The sequence below is a fragment of the Cavia porcellus genome, unplaced genomic scaffold, assembly GCF_034190915.1.
Source record: "Cavia porcellus strain 051 isolate PalLab524CR breed Dunkin Hartley unplaced genomic scaffold, mCavPor4.1 scaffold_16, whole genome shotgun sequence".
NCBI classification, from domain to species: Eukaryota; Metazoa; Chordata; class Mammalia; order Rodentia; family Caviidae; genus Cavia; species Cavia porcellus.
This window is the reverse complement of record NW_026947499.1, coordinates 56,505,471-56,526,866: the sequence shown is the minus strand read 5'-3', so window position 1 is coordinate 56,526,866 and position 21,396 is coordinate 56,505,471. Positions and strand designations below refer to the sequence as shown.

Sequence of the window (21,396 nt, the reverse complement as noted above, 5' to 3'; positions counted from 1 at the left end):
CCGGTACCAGAAAAAAAAGGAAAAAGACCAAAAAAAAAAAAAAAAAAAAAAAAAAAAACCTGCAGCAGAATAAACCAATGTGGGGACAGAATCTCAAATATAGAAGACAGGCTTATACTTAGTGATCATGAAAAGAAAGATTTCTTAAAAATAGCAAGAGACGGTAAAAAAATCAATCCAGCATCTGCTAGATGATACAAAGAAGAATAACATATTATTGATTGGAGTCAATGAAAAAAAAAAGGAAATAGCACAAATTGTATTAAAAAATATGTTCACAGACATTACATAAAAAAATTTCCTGGCAGAAAGAAAGAATTTTACATACAAATAAGTGAGGCATATAGGATCCCAATTAGCCATGATACTAAAAAAAAATCTATGACAAGACACATCCTAGTCAAGATTTCAGAAATTTAACACAAGAACAGAATAGTAAAAACTGTTGGAGAAAAGAAACAAGTCTATGGCCATACCACCCTGAACACGCCCAATCTCGTCTGATCTCGGAAGCTAAGCAGGGTCAGGCTTGATTAGTACTTGAATGGGAGAAAAGAAACAAATCACCTAAAAAGGAAAGCCCATCAGAATCACAGCTGACTTCTCAACAGAAACCCTCAAATTAAGGAGAGCTTAGAACACAGAATTCCAAGCCCTAAAAGAAAACAATCTCAAAAAAAAAAAAAAAAAAAAGAAAGAAAAGAAAAAGAAAAGAAAACAATCTCCCACACAGATTGATGTACCTTGCAAAACTATCTTTCAAAACCCATATAGTAGCTGGGTGTGTTGGTGCACACCATAATCACAGTACTCGAGAGGCTGAGGTAGGGGGATCATCTCAAATTCAAAACCATCAATGTTAATAGTCTCAATTCACCAATCAAAGGAAACACACTGGCAAAATGGATTAATAAGCAAGATTCAACAATATGTTACATAAAAGAAACACATCTAATTCAAAAAGAAATTCATAGACTGAAAGTCAAAGGACGGAAAACAACACTGCTTATGACTGGAACATCCCCCCCCCCCCCCGCCAAAAAAGAAGGGGTAGCTATTCTATTTGCAGACAAAGTGGATTTCAAGCCGAGAGACAAGAAAAGGTCACTACATCCTTGTAAAGGGAACAACCCAAGAGTAAGAGATAACAATCATAGATATATATGCACCAAATATTAGTACACCCAACCTATAAAACAAATATTAACAGATGTGAAAAGTCAAATAAGCATTATTGACCTATAGATAGGTCAACTAGACAAAAAATCAACAATGAAACATTACAACTGCATACATTTTTCAACAAATGGACTTGGTAGATGTCTAGAGTGTTCTACCACCCTACAACATCAGAATAGACATTTTTCTTAGCAGTATACAGGACATTCTAAAAAAAAATCAGAAAAATACCAGAGTAATGTTTAAAAACATGAATCTGATCCTATCACCTTTTTTGCTTTAAAATCTTTCAAGGTATAGTTGATCAACATGGTTGACAAATTATTTCATTTAATACATGTGACCCTTCATAATCTGTTTCCAAAGCCAACTCTCTAGCTTCAACTTTTCCACTTGTATCATGTTCATGTTCAGACAACCTCACAACTCCCCAGTTCACTGTCCGACTTCCTCATTGGATGTGTCTATTCAACCATCCATCCACCACCCCACCCATCCATGCACCTATACATTCAGCCAGCCAGCCACCCTGTCCATTCATCAAAGTCCAGTGACTAGGCACTTTACCAGGTGCTGTAATAGTCTCTCTTTCTCTCTTGAGGTTGGAATGCCCTTCATCGTGCCTCACTCTAACAGCCATCAAGATTCAGCTAAAACATTACCTCTTTGGGAAGCCTTCTATCACTTCTCTGAAGACCAACAGGAGATGGCGCCTCTCTGTGTGTTAGGAGAAAGGGCAGACAGGAAAGGCTTCAGGGAATAAGTAATGCTTGTTTATTCATGCAGGATCTCCTAAAAGAAATGGTTCCAGTTCTGGGCTTGATTCTAAGAAAAATTACCGGGAACTATGGGGATGGACTTGCTTGGATTTGCAGAACAGCAGGCAAGCCAAATTCATTGGCAAAGACAGCAGGAATGTGAGGCTCAACACTTAATTTTCAGGAAGAGCAAAGAGTGTTGGTTGGAGTATGTGTATAAATGAGTGTGCTTCACATCTGTGTGTCTATGTGCTTGGGCTTGCATGTGTCTAGGGTGTCAGTATCCCTGATAATACTAAGGAACCAAGCTGCAATTGGTGAGTAGGTGACACTCTGCGAAGAACCTGGGCTACTTTCAGGTGCCTTAAGAACTCCTCACTTGCAGAAAAATTGACACTGTCAAGCTAGGCATAGTGGTGCATGCCTATAATCCCAACAGTCTGGGAGGCTAAGGCAGGAAGATTATAAGTTTGAGCCCATCGTGGGCAATTTAGCAATGTAGTGAGACCCTGTCTCAAAAAATAAAAAGGCCTTGAGTTCAGTACCTACTGCCAAAGATACACACACACACACACACACACACACACACACACACACACACACAGAGTTAGTCCTAAACTGAGTTTGCATCATTTTGCCTACTCATAAAACTATACTGGTTTGTCCATCAGTCAGACATAGGCCCTATACAGCCATAGGATTCACTTGGCAAACATGCAATAAAGCAGTGGCAGGCCTGTGTCTTAAGCCCTAGCATAACATAACCCGTGCTCCCACTGGTTTCAGTATGCCTGTACTGTGTGCCACTCCTTTGGGTGTAGAATTCTGAAGAAGGTGTCTTGGATAAATCTGCCCGATTTACTTGGGAAGTACATAAACAGCAGTGGGGTGGGAAGAGAGCTGAGGGACAAGTGTTTGCAAACTGGGAAGCCACCATTCTGGACTCTATCCTCTCTGATTCGAGGGTCCAGATGATACCAAGAGACACAGCCTCACAGGACCAAAGACCAGAGACACAGCCTCAGAGGAGCAGAGATATGGGGGGTTGGTAGACACCCTTTAGAATTTTCCTTGCTTTCAGCACAAAGAGCTTGTTGTCTGACCCCAGAAACTCCCCTCATTTCAGCTCCCAGTCTGGCCACCCCACACCTTCACCGTTCTTGGCAGCTCTACACTGAGGCTGAAGGTGAGAGCCTGATCAGATTTGGAGCTTTCTCTGAGCCACCCCTCTTGCCCAGGAAGAGGCGATCATTTGAACTGATCATTCCAGGACAGTTGCATCACTCCCCAAAGAAACCCCAAATTATTAGCACTCACCTCTCCCATTCCTTCCTATTTCAGCTCCCAGTAATGACTCATCTACTTTATGTCCCTATGGACTTGCCTGTCCCAGGTATTTCATATAAGTGGAGTCGCACACTAAGTGATTGGGTGTGATGGTCTTTCCATGTACCAGCAGTTTTTAAAGTTCCTTTTTGCTGTAGCAGCTACCAGCATTTAATTTCTTCTTTTCTGGGTTTTCATTCCTTTTTATAATAGAATAATATTCTACTGTATGATGTACTACTTTTTTTTTTTTTTTTTTTGGTACCAGGGATTGAACTCACGACCTCATGTTTGCCAAGCATGTACTTATGCCGCTGAACTAAACCCCACACTCTTAAGAGTGAGGATTTTTTTTTTTAAATCCCAATTTACTGCTTTTTTTTTTTTTCCTTTTGGTACCTGGGTTGAACTCACAACCTCCTACTTGACAGGCAGGCATTTATGCCACTGAGCTAAATCCTCAGCCCTGATGTACTACATTTTACTTATTTTCATTTGACAGACATGTGAATCGTCTTTACTTTTTGGCAATTGTAATATAGCTATGAACATTCACGTGTGAACTGTTAGGGGGACATATGTTTTCAATTTCTCTTGGTTCTGTATGAGGACAGAACTGCTGAGGCACATCTAAGTCTCTGGGTAAGAAAGGAATTGAGGGCCAGGGATTTAACTAAGTGGCCTAAGTGCCTTCCTGGCAAGTACAAGGTCATGAGTTTGATCCCAGGTTCCAAAAAAACAAAAACAAAAATGACCTCCTTGAGAGAAGGGATGGAGGAGGCAACTCTTTTTTTTTTCCCCAGTACCGGAGATCCTGGTGCTTGCCAGCAAGTGCTTATGCCACTGAGCTAAATCCCCAAGTCCCTAAGGAGGCGACTGTTTAGGGAGACTTTGGCCTTCTGCCTGTCACACTCATGCTACCTATCCTGGCTGAAGCCTACACACCTCTTCTTATGCTGTCACCAAGACTGTGGCCTCATGTTTTAGGCTGTCTTTGTCTACACATACCCAATGCCGCCTCCCACTCCTGACGGCATGCTGCACTTGGGCCTCGCCATGCTACCTGGGGACAAGAAGAAGAAGAGGCCAACAACAGCTGGGGAGGTCATCAAAGGAGGAAGGTCAGGTCATGTTTTGTGATTCAGGCTACTATGTGAGCCAAAGTTGAGGCCTCCAAAGAGAATGTTGGGGAAAATTGTTTCTGTGCTTCAGAAATTGAGCTTCAGCAGACGAAGAAACCTGTGGTTACCCCTGAGCTTCTTCCTGCCCAGACAGAACCCACAATGCTCTACCCAATGTCCTCTGAATAGCACAAGCCCTGGTGGTGACAGCAGAGAAGCAGATCCGAATCAAATGCAAGTAAGCTGTAGACAACTATATTTTATATGTGGAGCTTGAGGCATGGAGGGGCTGAAAGGCCCATCTGGAATGACCACTACTGCACTTTGCATGGGGGTGTCTGGGTTTTGTCTTGGGACTGAATTCTAATCTTGGGCAGAATTAGAAAGTCAGTGAATAGTATCCAAAACCTCACACCTGGCAAGTGCTAGAGGAGACGTCAAAACCCATATCTGACTGTCATCAAAAGCCCTCCCTCCATGAATGAATTCCTGATGCAGCCTGTCAATCATACAAAACTTAACAAGAGTGTCTGGGAGTTTCCTGTTGTTCCTCTCTTCCACCTGCAGGAGTGACTAGCTTTGGGAAAGGCTGCAGCCCTCACCCAAGGCCACCTTGCTAGTGGCAAGGAATAAACACAGGTTGTGTCAACAGTGTGCAAGGACTGCCAGATCGACTTGAATGCTAAAATTACAAACTTTAGGAAGGTAACAGGTGCCACTGTCTAGGGGAAACTGGGGCTGGGAAGACCTTGTGGTCAGTTACCCTGGGATGAAACCTGTATCTCCCTATCGATGCAAGTTCCTTGGCAATCCACTTGATTTGTGTTGGACTTTTTCACTAATCCCAAATTAAGTATTAGACAGTTTGTATAACGCAGGTCCTCAATACTTCATTCCCTACAACCTGTAACCCAGGATTAATGTCATCTCAGAAAGGATCTACACTCCTACTTTGGGGACCCACCTTAAATCTACCAGTCAGCATTGTTTTACACTGGCCATCAACTTCCTCTTTTTCCCACCCCATCTGCTGGCCCCTCTTACTGGTATTTCTTTCCTGGAGCCTGGACACTGGGGTTGTCTCTGTCACCCCACGTTCTGGCCTTCATTCACTTTTTCTCTACCAGTGACTTTGTAGTGTGCTGGCTCCTCGTTTAGTCTGGTCTTGTCCTTCTGCAGCCCTTCCCTCATACACCTTCTACTTGGGACCAGTACAGCCACCTGCCTTGGATCCATTGCCAGGTTAGTGTGTCCTGAAGTGCCCATGGCCTGTCTGCTCTGATACCTGCTACTGACCCTTTCATATGTTCAAACATCTTCCATGTGCTACTGTTCCTAGCCACAGATTATAACAAGTCTTCTATAACTCTGACAATTTGCTTGGCACACTGTTGTATTTCTTTTCAATTTAATTAAATTTGGTTTGGTTTAACTTAATGTTGCTACACTGGAGATTATACCCAGGGCTTATTACCCTGAGTGACATTCCCAGTCAGCCCTCTTAGAATTTTTTTTTTTTTTTATTTTGAGACAAGTTCTCACTACACTGTTAAGTTGCCCAAGCTCAAACTTGTAACTCTCTTGCCTCAGCCTCCCAAAGTGTTGGGATTACAGGTGAGTGACACATTTTTAAATCCTCTTGGGATAGATCATATCCTTTCTTTACTAATGAGGAAACTGAGGTATGCAGACTAGGCCTGTTTCTCTCTGCCTTACGATTCTCCAGTCTGATCCTGGGGTCTCTTTGGAGTCTGGGCAGAAGCCCAGGTAACCTTCTCTGAGGAAAATTTTGGTAGGGAGGAGAGCTAGTTTGGGACTGTTGGTGAGGGGAGACACAGGACGCATCAGTGACAGGGCTCCAGCTTGAAGCTGCCAGGGGCTCGTCCTGATGGAGTCAGCCTTCTTATAAAAAGAATGAGCCCAGGCCTTATGGACTGGCCATGGTGGCACCTGGTCAGGTTGAACAGTATGGTTTCATGGCTCCAGAGGCATTCTGAAGGCCTGAAGGCCAATTCAGTTCCTGTGAGACGACTGTTGGGGGCACTACCTTAGTTTCTGTCATGAAATAATTACTCCCACTGGGGGAGATAATCTCATCATGGGGTGGTCTACCAGGCTCTGTTTTTCCTAGAATTTAAGGTGACTATAGGTTCAGGCCCTACGCCAGGGAGAGAGGTATGTCTGGACATTGTAAAAGTTGGTATCTGGGATCTCTGCAAAGACTGAAAATCACTTTATTTACTCTTGGTGTCTTCAGTCTTGGAAAGGTTGAGACAGATTAGATAAATTCAGGGATAATAAATTCTGCAATATGGACACTCCTTAAGTGACTAACATGCCTAGGCTCAGGGTCAAACAGAGGTCGCAGGTAGGTAATAAGAGAGATATAGAAAATGCAGGCAGAAATAGCAAACTTTATCCAGCTTTTAGTTACCCACTGGTCATCTGTAAATTCAGCTCTAACTCCTTGTTACAGTATTGCAACACTAGAGGTCACGAAGGGGATGAAAAAGAATTAAGATGTGCTGGACGTGGTAGTGCATACCTATATTCCAGCACTCAGAAGACTGAGACAGGAAGATCACTCTGAGTTCTAAGCCAGCCTGGGCTACAAAGTGAGTTCAAGGCCAGCTTGAACTGCATAGTGAAACCCTGGGTCAAAAGCATATAACACAACTATAAAAAAACTATAGTAAAAAAAATATATATAGGGGCCAGGGATTTAGCTCAGTGGTGTAAGTGTTTGCCTGGCAAGCATGAGATCAATCCGTAGTAAAAACAAAACAAAGCAAAACAAAACATATATATATAGTCAAACAGTCTTTTTTTTGGTGCCAGGGATTGAACTTACAACCTTGAGCTTGCCAGGCAAGCGATAGTACCACTGAACTGAATCCCCAGCCCTAATTAGGCAGTTTTGAACAAAGAGCTTTGAAAGAGGTAGGATCTCTCCTTCTCCCTCTTCCTCTTCCCCTCCCCCTTCCTCTTACTCTCCCTTTCTCATTTTACAAATGCAGAAACAGACTCTGGACTCCAAAAATTGAAATGACTTCAATCAAGTACACTCAGCTAATAACTGTGGGTTGGGTCAAAGATTTCAATGTGGAATTCTAACTTTATATCCAGTATTCTTCCCAATTCACAAGGAGTTATTTATATATAAGAAACTAAAGAAGCACTTGGGAGGCTGAGGCAAAAAGATTGCTGAGTTCAACTGCTTTATGTACCTGAGTTACATAAGCAAGTTTGAAGCAACCTGCACTACATATTGAGACTCTACTTCAAAAAAAAATTAAAAACAGAAAAGGAAGAAAGAAAGAAAAAGAAAGAAAGAAAGAAAAGAAAGGAAAAGAAAAGAAAGGAAAAAAAGAAAAGAAAAGAGAAATACAAATCCTGCAAGAAGAAAGACAGACTTGGGAAAAGAATAAGGAGGATCATTGTCATGGTTTGTGTCTGGCTCTTCCACCTCACCAGCCTCACGCAGTTGTTGCAGGCAGCTGAATTAGTCAGAAATATTATAGGCAGTGAGACAGGGCTAGGTCCTCAAAGGAGCTAGTGCAGACCCCTTACAATTGTGGGGGAGACAGACACCTTCTGTTGTAGGCCAGGCCTCAAAACAAAGGATCAAACAAATGCATCCATATCCTAAAGACTGATATTCTAATTAATACCTCATCACCCTGAGGAAGCCTAGAGTCACTATCCCATCCCCCTAGGGAAGAGCCCGCTTCCTACTTGACTTGCTTTCCCATTTGTCCCTAATGTAATCAATTTTACCTGAACTATTGATCTTATTGGCTAACCATTGTTCTGTCCCACCTTACGCCTTATGAGTTCCCAGTTGTTCCCCCCACCCCCAACCCATGGTTTTACTCTATAAAAGTCCCTGGAAAAGACAGAGTTCTTGGCAACCTGCTTGGGACTTCTGCCTCTCTTCAGACAGAAGCTTGCTTTCTCTCAATAAATATATTCTACTCTTATCCTCCGTTGTTTCTAAAATTCATTCTTCGATTTTAGAGAACAGAAACTCGTGGACATAGTAGGTCGGGAGTTTCATTCCCTATATCACAGTTATAGGGCAAAAACTTTTCTGAGGTAGCTACATCTAGTTTGTGCTTGATTCATAGTTCAATGCTGAGATTAAGGGTGCTGGGATTAAGGATGGGTGATTTCTGGATCAGTCCACTGACTGGACTGGCACTGCCCTAATCCCAGCAGGCTGAATAAAGTAAATGGAGCAGAAGGAGGCTTGTTTCTCCCCTTTTGCTCTCTGTTGTGGCTTTTTCAGTCTCCCACCATCATGAACTGTTGCCCCTCTGCCATGCCACCCTACTTTGGAGTCAGCAGATTTTGGATTGAAACCTCCACAAACTGTGAGCTAAATAAACTTGTCCCCTGTTATCTTTGGGTGTTGGATATTTTGTCTTAGCAAAGAGAGAAAAGTAACTAAAACAATCACTTAACAGAAGTTTCTGCACAGCCTAGACCCAAAGTGCTACCTCAAATTATTCATTCTATGATCATTTATGGCATCTACCTGATGACAGATATGACTCGGGCTGGGAATTTAGAGGTGAATCATAGTTGGCTCCTGCCTTAGAATAAGCCCTCCAGTAGTGAAGATGGCTTCTTTGTAAACAGCCAAATTACAGTAATTAGAACCGTAATAGAGGAAGCACAACAGGAGGACAGGGAAAGGAATGACAATTTCTATCGGAAGTAGAGGGGTGGGGTGAGAGGAAGCCTTTGCCAAGTGGGTGCAGGGCTGAGATCCTCTATACAGAGGCTGCCAAGTGAGCAGAGAAGGGGAGTATTTTTAGGAAGGAAGATGAAGCTACTGTAGGGGCTCAGCTGTGCAGCAGTAGAGACAGGGGCTAGCAGGCAGGAGGGTTCCCCTTGACAACCTGGGAAAGTTATTTGTGCTTGTGAGACTTTCATTCATTCCAACAGTTAAGAATAAACAGAGAAAGGCTAGCTTTAGCTCAGCGGTTCCTTCAATCAATCGTGCTTAGTCACTTGGGCCAGTGGCTTCCATCGGTCCGGTGGTTCGAGACCCGTGGGCGCTCTCCAATCCTTAAAAAAAAAAAAGAATAAACAGAAAAGCAGTGTTCAAGTTGGGAAGATAAGCATGGGGGCTCATGCTTATAATCCTAGCACTAGGAAGACTAAGGCAGAGTACTACAGTAAATTCAAGGCCAGCCTCAGCAACATAGAAAAACCCTGTTTCAATAGACAAAATGAGGAGCTGGGGGGTTTAGTGCAACAGTGTAAGTGTGTACTTGGCAAGCCCAAGGGACATGAGTTTAATCCCTGGTACCAAAAGAACCAAAACAAAACAACATATGGCTGGGGATTTAGCTCAGTGGCATAAATGGCTGCCTTGCAGGCATGTGGTCTTGAGTTTGGTTCCCAGTACAAAAACATAAAAAAATTTTTTTTAAAAAAGGAGTAACAATAAAACCAAAAAAAGTTCTTTTGGGGGTAAGACTCTATTTTAAGAAAATCTTGCAGGGAGGCCCAATATACAAGTGAAAAAGTACTGAGATAGAAAGGAGAAAAGGAAATCCTTTTTTGCCTCTTATTACCTTAAAACTCTGGGACACATTCTTGCTCAGCTTGCTAGCATGCAGGTAGGCATGCTAATCACCCAGGGAATATCTGTATTGTAAGGGTTATTAGGTCTAAGTTTACCTAAGCTGTCTCAGCTTCCTTAAGACTGAGAACACCAAGAAAGATAAGAATAGGGGCTGGGGGTTTAGCTCAGTGGCATAAGCGCCTGCCTTGTAAGCAGGCAGTCGTGAGTTCGATCCCCGGTACCGATAAAAAAGAAAAAGACCAAAAAAAAAAAAAAAAAAAAGAAAGATAAGAATAATTTAAGTAAGTTTTAAGGACTGTCAATTGCCAGATATGACAGTGTCCAGTTCTCGACAACCCTGGAGCAATTGCTAGAAGTCTTCAAACCTACAATCACCAGGGATTCTAGGAAAAGCAGAGCCTTGGGGACCATCCCAGGATGATGTCACCTCCCCCAAAAAGGATCAATTACGGCCTCATAGGAACCCAGGCAGCTCACAAGTAAAGACAATTATAGGAATCAAACTACCTATCCAGCCGCAGATTTCCCCCAGTACTATGGAAACCAAAACTGAGCTAATCAACTGGGCCATCTCAGCTAATCTTTTTTTTTTTTTTTTTTTTTTGTCTTTTTCTTTTTTATCGGTACCGGGGATCCACTCACTTACTTGCTTGCAAGGCAGGTACTTATGCCACTGAGCTAAATCCCCAGCCCATCTCAACTAATCCTTAAAAGCTGCCTTTGTGCTTTTGTGAGTGGGCCAGTCTGAACCCCTGCACCAGAGAGAGAGGCCTCTTTAGCTACTTTTGCTGGAATCTTGGTTCCATTTTACCGTCTTACTATCCAACTTTGCCTAATTAAACCTGTTTCATACTGTGTCTCACACTGATGCATCTCCTGAAATTCTTTTTCTGTGACAGTCGTCAGGGAATCTACTACCTTTCCACAATGGGAATGAGTTGAAATCTTTATCTTCTCTTTGGGGACCTCTTCAGACCCCTTCCGGTGATAAATGACCAACTCTTTTTTTTTTTTTTTTTTTGATTCTGCTTACCTTTCCCTATCTTTAAAAAACAATCTCCTTGCTTCAGCTCATTGGAATTCTCATCCTGTTTTATGGAATGATATGCTGCCTAATTCTAGAATTGTAAATAAAAGCCAGTTAAGATCTTTAAACTATAGTGGTTGCAACTTTTGACAGAATAAAGAGGCAAATACTCAGTAGGGGGTTTAAATTGGTACCAAGACTTTGGGAAGGCAAACCTGCTTTACCTTAGGGTAGGAATAGGGCCACTCAAGAGGAAGGGAGAGAGAACCAGTGAAATGGAAGAAGATTCACCCCACTGCTGCCTTGGCCTTCCCTTCCCAACCTGCCCCCTTTCCCAGTCGATTCTCCACCTTATCAAAATCCAGACTGTGATCTTCTAACATGCAAATATGATCATGTCCTCCCCTATTCAAACTTTCTGACTTCTGCTTCCTCAGAATAATGGTCAAATTCTTTCAGGCCCTGTATTGTATGTTCCTGGCTGCTCTCAGACTGCAACTCCTGTTGGCTTCTCTTATTCCCCATCAGCTGTGCTGCCCTCCTTGCTATTTCTAAGTTCATGACACATTCCTTGCTCAGGGCTTTGGAATTTGTTTCCTCTACTTCATTACATTAGTTTGAGCTCTCCCTAAATGTTACCTGAGCAGAGAGACCTCCCAGCTACAAGAGCAGCCTCCCCCTCCCTTCACATTCTCACTGGGCTTCATTTATGTCCCAGTCCCCACTGCCTCTTGCTTACCCATGAACTCATTTATCAACTAGACTGGTTTCTGCCTGTGGGAGAGGCAGGCTGCTGGCTCTCTCCAGCCTGAGTGGGGTCTCTAACATAGAGATCCACATATGTTGAGGCTTTTTATTCTTTTTTTTGTCTTTTTCGTTTTTATCGGTACCAGGGATTGAACTCACGACTGCACACTTGCAAGGAAGGCGCTTATGCTGCTGAGCTAAACTCCCAGCCCCTAGTGAGGCTTTTTATGAAGAGGGCAGAGACAGTGAGTAAATATCAGTTGTCATTGCCCTGAGGCAGCAGGGGCTTTGGAAGGACCTCAGTCCTTCATCATCTTTAGGACGGGATGCAATGAGGTTAAAGTCAAGTTCATCTTGATTTTATGGGGCAGGAGGCCCTGCCTCACATGTGGCATAACAGAAAGCAGATCAACAGGAGCTGATGAGGTGGAAGCCTGATGTCCATTGCCTTCTCCCTCTTTCTTCTGGCTTCTCAATTACTCTCTCAGAGGAAACATTAGAGGTACTTGTAGGGGTAAGAAGGTGCCTTCCTTGTCCATGGGATGGACAGAAGAGGGGGGCTCTGAGAGCTCTTCCATGGCAGGAACCTCTCTTGCACTTAAAGAGACTGGGGCCTTGTCCCACACAGGCTGGGTATGAAGCTGTGGCCTGCGGGTGGTACCTGTACCCTGAGAGTCCCTGATATGTCATCCCAAGATACCTTGGATGCCTCCAAGATGCCTCCTGGACTTTCTGAGTTTGGTGCCAGACTGTGTGACACACCCTAGTAAGGAAATGCAGAAACACAGTGTATGAGAGTGAGGAAGGAGAGATGGGAGAGATGCAGAAACACGGAGAGAAACAGAACGAAAAACAGCTGGAGAAAAAATATAAAAATAAACCTTAGGGCAGGAGGACCAAGACACAAAGGAAAGACAATCAGGCAAGAATGAAGAAGAAGCTGGGCATGGTAGCACATGCCTCTAATCCCAGCACTTGGGAGGCTGAGGCAGGAGGACTGCCACAAGTTTGAGGCCAGCCAGGGCTACATAGTGACACCATCCCTCCAAAAACATACAAACAAACAAAGAATGAAGAAGACAAGGGAAATAGAGAAAGTAAGGGACATACAAATAAAATCCATCAGAATCAGATAAAGTTTACATCTCCAGGGTATGCTTATCTTGAACTTGGAAGGAGAGCAGGGAAGAAAGGTGCCTCGAGGGCATCACTGGTGCCTGTCTGGTTCCACTCCCGGAACCTCAGCAGTCAGGGCAGGGCTTGCTTTACTTTCTGGGATTAAACCTCAGCCCCATATGGTAAGCCTGTAAGGGCAAGGGTGGAGTGCTCAGTGCCTGGCTAGCAGTCATTTAGAACTGATTGCTCACTCCAGCCCTTCCCTGGCCTCCATCCTTCTCTTACCCAGGAACACCCTGCTGAACTGAGCGCTCGGAAAGCCAGTGCTAAAAGGTCAGGCATTAGGACTCAGGGTCACTTCTGAGAATTTTACGTCGAGAGGAATCAGTCCTTGAAGAGCAGGGCTGAAAAACTGCAGAAGTCTATAATAGCGCAGTGCAGGTTTCAGACTCAAAAAAAGGAGCAATTGTCCTAAGAGGGCTACCACTATGGCCCCCAGGAGTCCCATGGGCCCAAAGTCCAACACCGCCCATCCTTACTTCCTCAGTTTCCCACTTCTCCACTGGACTGCTTCTCAAGTCACCCTTCTCAGAGAAGACACATCTGAAAAGGGCCTGGCAGACTGAGGATGGATAGCTGCGTGCATAATGGGAGAAGATACAGCAAAGTATTAATGATGGTTTACTTTATATGGTGGTCATGTGGGTTTTCACTACATAATTCTTTAAACTCATCATATGTCTGCATTTTTGTCATAAATATCAGGGGAGAGAAAAAAAATTGTCAGGCATAGTAGGCACTGCTCAGTAGGGTGTGTAGGGAGTATGTTCCCTCTCTGAAGAATTTGCATTTCAAATACCTAGAGTGTGCACTGTTTATCCTGGCAGATGGTAGATTTCAGGTGGCAGAGTTCACAGTCTTAAGAGAGAGAGAACCTTTCACAAGCCCCTTGGATTGTACCCTGGAGGTAACTAGCTAGTTTGTTCATCTAAAGTTTCTCACCCTTTGGTAGGTGAGTTTTCTCAGGTTTATGTGTCCCTCCTGAGGAATATTTGGCACTTGGTCCAGAGTAGACCCCACCTTGCCACCTGTAACCTTTGAGGGAGGAGGAAGATAAGAAGTCCCGGACCTGCTGACACCTGATCCTAGGAGGCTGATGGTGTTTATTCAGGAGGTGAGGTTCACAAGAAAAAGGGCAGGGGGGGGAGCACTTGAACCTGTATAAAAGACCTGGAAGTTTCTAGGGATTATTTCACATCTGAAACTGCCAGGTAAGGGCTGGTGAGGATGTCTGGATCTGAGTTGGGGCTATTCAGGTATAAACTGGCGAAGAGGATGGTTGGATTGCGCAGCAAGATAACTGAGCTAGTCTTAGGCACAAAGTGGTCTGGCTTCAGCTGAAGGAATGGGGTACATGGTGATATAGGGGGAAAAAACTCAATCTACTAGATGTCTGGTATGAGTTTGTCTTCTCTAAAATCAAAGAATGAATTTTAGGAACAGAGGTTAAGAGCAGAATATATTTATTGAGAGAAAGAAATTTTCTGTCTGAGAGAAAGACATGAGGAGTCCTGAATGGGTTGCCAGGATCCTGCCTTTTCCAGGGATTTTTACATAGCAAAACCTCAAGGTGAGGCAGGTCCAAGGTGGGGAAAAATGGGAACTCACCAGGCAGGTGGGCATGAGGTAGTACAGAGCTATGGTCAACCAATCAGATTGAATGTAATTGCTCAGGTAAAATTGATTAAATTGGGATCCAATTGGGAAGCGAATCATATAACAAGGGCCTTTGCCTGTAGGGGGTTGGATTAGTTGCTTCTTCTGGCTTCCTCAAGGTGATCGATACCTATTTACAATATGAGTCCCTGATGTTTATACTTAAGGTATGATTGTATTTGTTTTGTCTTTTTTCTTGAGATTTGGCCCACAGTGGAGGTGCCTGTCTCCTTCAAGGTTATATCTGGTCTTTTGCATTGGCTGTTTTTAGGGTCTGAGTGCCTACGATATTTCTAACTCAGCTGCCTACAACAATGGGACTCTCAGGGAAATGGAAATGGCCAGGGTTGTATTAGAACTAGTAGACCAGGCATCTGGAGTCTAGTAACTTGACCCCATCCCAACTCCTCCTGCAACTTCTTGGTCCATCTCAGCTCATCATAATTGCTTGGACACTGATGTCACTAGTCTTTTCTAATTCTACTTTCATTGCCAATGTGACACATGGGCATCACTAACACTCTCCTTTCTTTCTGAGACCAGGGTGAAGTTAGGGGTTTAATCATGTCCTGATGCCCCATAAATCAAGCTAATCTGCTTCCTCTATGCCTTGGTGATATCCTCCACTTCCCCTTAGAAAACTCTGTTCCCACTTGTGCCAGGATGGAATGGTTAGGATTGGTCTTTTTTTTGGTCTTTTTCCTTTTTATCGGTACCGGGGATCGAACTCGCAACTGCCTGCTTGCAAGACAGGCGCTTATGCCACTAAGCTAAATCCCCAGCCCCAGGATTGATCTTTTTATTTGGAAGGGAAGAATTGGCTACAGCCAGATCAGGGAGAGCCAGATGAATTAGGAACACAGAATATGGTATCTGAAAGGAACAGAAGTTAAGATGGAGTCTTCTGTAAACTCTTGACTGAGTCTAGTGGGTATGAGTTGAAGGAGTAAAAGCTTAAGTCTAAACCAGAGGCTAGGAGGCCTGGGTAAGTGAAGTCCAGAGGGAAAAGAGCCAGCCTTAATTTTCTCTTCTTTTAATTCTAGCCTCAGAATGTTGATCACTGTTCTCCTAGTCCTTCTTTGTGCCTCCACCTCTGCCAAGGCCTGTGAGTAAGAAGCCAAGAGTCTGGTAATGGGAATATGGGAAGGAACCCCTGCACTGCTGCTGGCCCAGGCTTCAAGGAGGCACACTTGGGTGGTGGGAAGTGAGTTGTGGGAAGTCGGGGGTGGCGGGGAGCGACTGAGCTCCTGTGGATTTTCTCCCTCCTCTTTGTCTTCCAGCTCAGGTGAAGGCCTCTTCTTACAATGGAGAGTATGGAGGTAGTGGAGGAAAGCGATTCTCCCATTCTGGCTACCAGCTGGAAGGCCCTATCACTGCCCTCCGTATTAGAGTCAACAAATATTATATTGTAGGGTAAGAGTCTTTTGAGTTTCTGTGGTTTGGGGACCTTCTAGGATCTTAACCGGAAAAGGCTTAAGTCTCTTTTGTAGTACTCCTGTCAGGCATCTTCCATCTTTATTTAATACCTCTCCTGAAATATTCCCATTCAGTTCAGACAGTTGAAAATTCTACCATATGCAGAATCAAAATGTATTTCCTCCTGATCTGGGTTCTGCATCTTAAGACAACATAGGCATGTCTCATCTATGCCCGATGTGGGAGACTTTCAGATGTTTGAAAATTCTTTTGCTTCTTTCAAGTGGGAGTTGGGGAAAAGTACAATCCTGGACTCCAAATTCAAGTTCTGACCATTATGGTCTGGGTGACTCTAGGCTACTTCTTTTCCCTTCATGAGGTTGTTTGTTGGCAAAGTGAGTTCAAGTTCTCTGTATGATTTTCTGGGGCTCAACTGGTCTTCACATTCTGTAAGAATAGTGGGGGAGAGTTTGTAGGCCAAGAGGTCACAAATTCTAGCCCTGTTCAATATCTTCCTTCCTTCCCTCTTTGCTCATATCCAGTCTACAGGTGCGTTATGGAAAAGTGTGGAGTGACTTCGTGGGTGGCAAGTCTGGAGACCTTGAGGAGATCTTTTTGCACTCTGGGGAGTCAGTGATCCAGGTGTCTGGCAAATACAGTTCCTACCTGAGGAAGCTGGTCTTTGTGACAGACAAGGGTCGTTACCTGTCTTTTGGGAAGGACACAGGCACAAGTTTCAATGCCCTCCCTTTGTACCCCAACACTGTACTCCGATTCATCAGTGGCCGATCTGGGTCCTTCATCGATGCCATTGGCCTGCACTGGGACAGTTACCCCAGTGACTGCAGCAGCTGCTAAGCCTATCTCCTCCAAGGCAGGGTCATGAAAACTCGACCACTAAACCCCACCCAAATGGCTTAATAAAAGGACATTGCTAACACTGCTTTGTATGTGGGGTATGCAGCTCTGATTTGACTCCTAATTCTGGAAGGACGGACAAACCCAATTTCTGGCTATCTGCTGATATAAATCTGGGAAAAGTGAGAACATGAGTAAGAGAGGTGTAACAATCCTGGCTTTTCTACATAATCAAAATTATGGTCAGGCATGGTGGTATGTATACACCTGTAATTCCCCACACTGAATGCTGAAGGCAGGAGGGTCACAAGTTTGAGCTAAAATTGGTCAATTTAGCAAGATGGTCTCAAAATAAAATAAAAAAGGGGCTGGAGATTTAGCTCAGCGGCATAAGTGCCTGCCTTGCAAGCAGGCAGTTGTGAGTTCGATCCCTGGTACCGATAAAAAGGAAAAAAAAAATACAATACAATACAATACAATACAATACAATACAATAAAAAGGCTGGAAATTGTGGTTCAGTGCAAAGGCCCTAGGTTTAATTCCCAGGAGATAAGACTTTTTTTTTCAAGGATATTTTCTAAGTGTTTACCTAAGCAAAAGTCCTGAGTTTAAGGTAAGGCCTAGTGGCAGTTTCCTGCCAAACTCCCAGCTATCCCACTATCCAGCTTCCTTCTTTCCTGGTCCTTCCCTTGGGAAAGTCTTCTCTGCTAGAAGGATATCACCTAATTCTGTTGACCCAGGAAATGGTTCACTGGGGTCTCTGTGGTAGTGAAAAGGCTGGGCCTGGATTCTTATCCTTGGCTCTTTCCTAGAACCCACATAACTCCTAAATTTTTTTTTTTAATGGGTACCAGGGATCGAACTCATGACCCAGTGCTTACAAGGCAGGCACTTCTGTCACTGAGCTAAATCCCCAGCCCCAGCTCCTAAGGTTTTGCCTAAGTTTGTGCTGGAGGACTCTGTCCTATTACCCAAGCCTAGTCTCTCTCACCTTTAGCCTTAAGGGTCATTTTCCTTGCTTAGCTCTCAGAACTGAGATCATTTCTCAGCCAGCTGCCACTTACCCAACAGAGTAAACTCTGTCAACACCATGCTCTAAAAAAGGCAATTCCAAAGTAAGGAGACTTTCATTGTGGGTTGACATAAAGGATCCCTTAGATTTCAGGGGACTCGAGGGAACAACTGGATAGACTGGGCAAAGATACAAAATTGGTTTGGAAATTGTCTCTAAGTTCTTAAACCTAGAATACTAAGTTTTTGTTGGTAGTGGTATGTCTTAGTTACTTTTTACTCACTGCTGAAACAAAATACCTGAAGCCCAAAGTTGGAAAAGGAAAGGTTTATTTCTTACAGTTTTTGGAGTTTTCAGTCCATACTCAGTTGGCTCCAAAGCAGGCTGGCATGGCTGGCCACAGTTCATGGCAGCTACAAACAGCAAGGCCTACACTGGCAAAAGAGCAAGACATACCTTCCTGCCATTACATTACATCCTGGCTCCACCACTATGTGGATGTAGCACTGACCACCATCAATCTAAGCACTAGACAATGAACCAATCACAAATGCACACCGCAAACTCATGAGGCCTGGGGGCCACAGACATAAACCATGATGTGGTAGAAAGTTACTTATTATTCCCAGATTTATTCATGTCACAGAAAATGTCAGTCACACTTCTAGTTAGACAAAAAAAATTACATTCATATAATTTTATAAATATTAACATCATAGAAATCAAAGCTGGGCATGGAGGTGCATGCCTGTAATCCCAGCACTCGGGGGTCTCACTCAGGAGGACTACAGCAAATTCCAGACCACCTAGGGCTACAAAGTGAGCTCGAGGCTAGCTTGACCTGCATAGTGAAATCCTGTCTCAAAAGGACAACAAAACAAACAAAGAAAAAGTGCTGGGGATTTAGCTCAGCAGCCTAAGTGCCTGCCTGGCAGGTGCAAGACTGTGAGTTTGATTCCCAGTACCAAAAAAAAAAAAAAAAAAAAAAAAAAAAAATCAGAAATAAACACTTGAGTAGCCTGTTTTGATCTCTCTTTCAAATAATTCCATTGAACAGATTATGCCATTACAATTATTTTTTAATGAGGTATAAATCATACAACACAAAATTTACCCCTTGAAAGTGTGCAAATAAGTGCTTTTTAGTGTCTTCACAAGCTTATATAACCACTACCACTTTCTAATTCTAGAATAGCTTCATCATCTCCAGAAACCTGGAGCCCATTAGCAGTCACTCTCTGTTCTCCTGGCCCCACATCTATCTGTATGATTTGCCTGTTTTGCTGTTATATATAGATGGGATAATACCATAATGTGGCATTTGTGTGTGGCTTCATCATGTAGTATGTTTTCATGCTTCATTCCTCTCTATTGCTGAAGTTGACAGATGCCTGACGGATGAACCCTAGTACAGCCTTTAAACCAATGGTTTTCTTTTGAAGGCAGCAGCACCTAAGAGCAGCCACAGCAGAAGACCAACTGGAGAGATCCTGACTTTTGTTATTTTACATATTAGGCTTTTGTAAAAACCTTTATTGGAAGAAAAGTTTCCTTTATTTAAAAAAGCTTTAAGTATATAACCTAAGAATGTGGTAAATGAATGAGGATTATTGAAGGAGGGTTGTCTACAACTACATTATTTATAGGTCGGCAACTGAAAGAGAAGGGTATTCTGCTCTGAAATGGGGAATACAAAAGGAAAAATTAGCTCTCAGACCTGTTGAGTTCTAATGTATACAATTCACCTCTGGTTGAGATTCAGCCAGCAGGATACTTAAGAATAAAGCCTCTTTTAAAAATTTTATTTTTAGCTGGGTGTGGTGGCACATGCCTGTAATCCCAACACTCAGGAGGCTAAAGTAGGGGGACTGCCTCAAGTTTGAGGCCAGCTTGGGCTACAAAGTGAGTTCAAGGTTCAAGGCCAGCCTGGACTACATAGTCAGACCCTGTCTCAAAAAAACTATATAAAAATTTATTTTTTAGTTGACCATACTAATTGTATACATTTATAGGACACAATGTAATGTTTTGGTATATGTTTACAACATAGAATGGTTACATCAGATTGACAGAGCTATCAAACATATTTTTTGGGGGGGTGTGGTGAAAAATGTAAAATCTACTCTTAGTCATTTTGAAACATACATTATTACTTATTATATTCACTATTCTGTCACTAGAATCACTAAAGCTTATTCTTCTTGTCTAAATGAAACTCTGCATCCTCTGATGAGTATCATCCCTTTCTTATCCACTCTTCTCCAGGCTCTAGGGACCACTCTCTGCTCTCCACTGACACATGTTTCTCTCTTTTAGATTCCACATGGAAGTAAGATCCTACAGTATTTGTCTTTCTGTGCTGGCTCACTGGAAATAAAGCTTTGACAGAGGTTTGATATAAAGCTTAGATTCAGGAGTCACTGGCATATAAATAATGAACTTCAAGTGATGGATGTGGAAGTGACTCAGGAAAACTATGAGTAGGTACTATATAAAATGAGAAGGAAGTGAAAGTCAAGACATTGAGGGACACTAGAATTTGATGCTTGGTACAGAAAAGGAATCAGTTATAGAACTAGAGAATGGAATGCTTTGGAAAATAAAGAGAATAAAGTGGGAAGACAAACTTGATGGAGTAATTAATGCCCCTGATAAGCCAAGAAAAAGCACAAATTTCAAGTTTCCTGAGCCAGGAATGGTGCCACATGCCTGTAATTCCCATAATTCAGGAGGTTGAGGAAGGAAGATCACTTTGAGTCTGAGGCCATCCTCGGTTACATAGTGAATTCAAGATCAGCCTGAACTACATAGTGAGATCCTGTCTTGAAAAATAAAACAAAGAAACAAACAAACCCAAATTTCAGTTTCCTCCATTTTTGGCAATTAGGTTACTAATTATTTTGACAAGGAAAGCTTCAGTGAAGCCAGGTAAGGTATGGCTACAACCCAAGCACTTGGACGGCTGAGGTAGATGGATTCTAGTGAGGTAGAGGCCAGCGTGAGTTCTATAGTGAGTTCAAAGCCAGTCTGATCCATATAGCAAGATCCTAAACCACCTCCACCCCCCACCCCTGCCATAAAGTTTCAGTGGATTGGGAGAAGCTGAAGCCAGACTGCCTGGCTTGCTAGGGAACAGACAAAATGAGGAAAAACACACAGAAAGAGTTGCTATTTCAAGAAGTTTGGCTTTTGAATGCTATAAAATAGGCTTGTAAGTAACAGGATGTATGGAAAGAGATTTTTTTTGTTTTTTTGACAGGTCAGAAATATGGTAAAGAGGGAGAAAATGGAAGTTTTTTTTGTTTTGTTTTGAGACAGTATGTAGCTCAGGCTGGCCCTGAATTCATGGCAATTCTCCTGCCTCAAGCCTCCACAGTGCTGGTATTACAGGTATGCACCACCAACCCCAGTGCAGAAGCTTGACTTTGGAAAGAAGGTATAATTGATGGGACAAAGTTTCAGAAGAGATTAAAGAAGATGATTTAATATACGTGCTGCCAAAGTGAGCACAGATTTACACAAG

General features: G+C 43.1%; 2 protein-coding genes across 3 annotated transcripts in view; one reads left to right on the top strand and one right to left on the bottom strand.

Moving 5' to 3' along the window:
• CUNH16orf54 (chromosome unknown C16orf54 homolog) overlaps positions 1-21,396 on the bottom strand; it is a 30,966-nt gene that overhangs the window by 7,812 nt on the left and 1,758 nt on the right. Inside the window, exon 2 of one of the 2 annotated variants that reach the window (XM_023560708.2) lies at positions 9,289-9,457. The exons of the other annotated variant lie outside the window; for it this stretch is intronic. The gene's annotated coding sequence lies outside the window, so the exon portion shown is untranslated. The remainder of the gene's footprint in view (positions 1-9,288; positions 9,458-21,396) is intronic. 2 annotated transcript variants of the gene reach the window in all.
• Zg16 (zymogen granule protein 16) lies at positions 15,572-16,942 on the top strand. The gene is made up of 3 exons (XM_003477868.4): positions 15,572-15,691; positions 15,867-15,999; positions 16,545-16,942. Exons 1-3 carry the CDS (start codon positions 15,637-15,639, stop codon positions 16,858-16,860), a joined length of 504 nt encoding a protein of 167 aa, XP_003477916.2. The 5' UTR covers positions 15,572-15,636; the 3' UTR covers positions 16,861-16,942.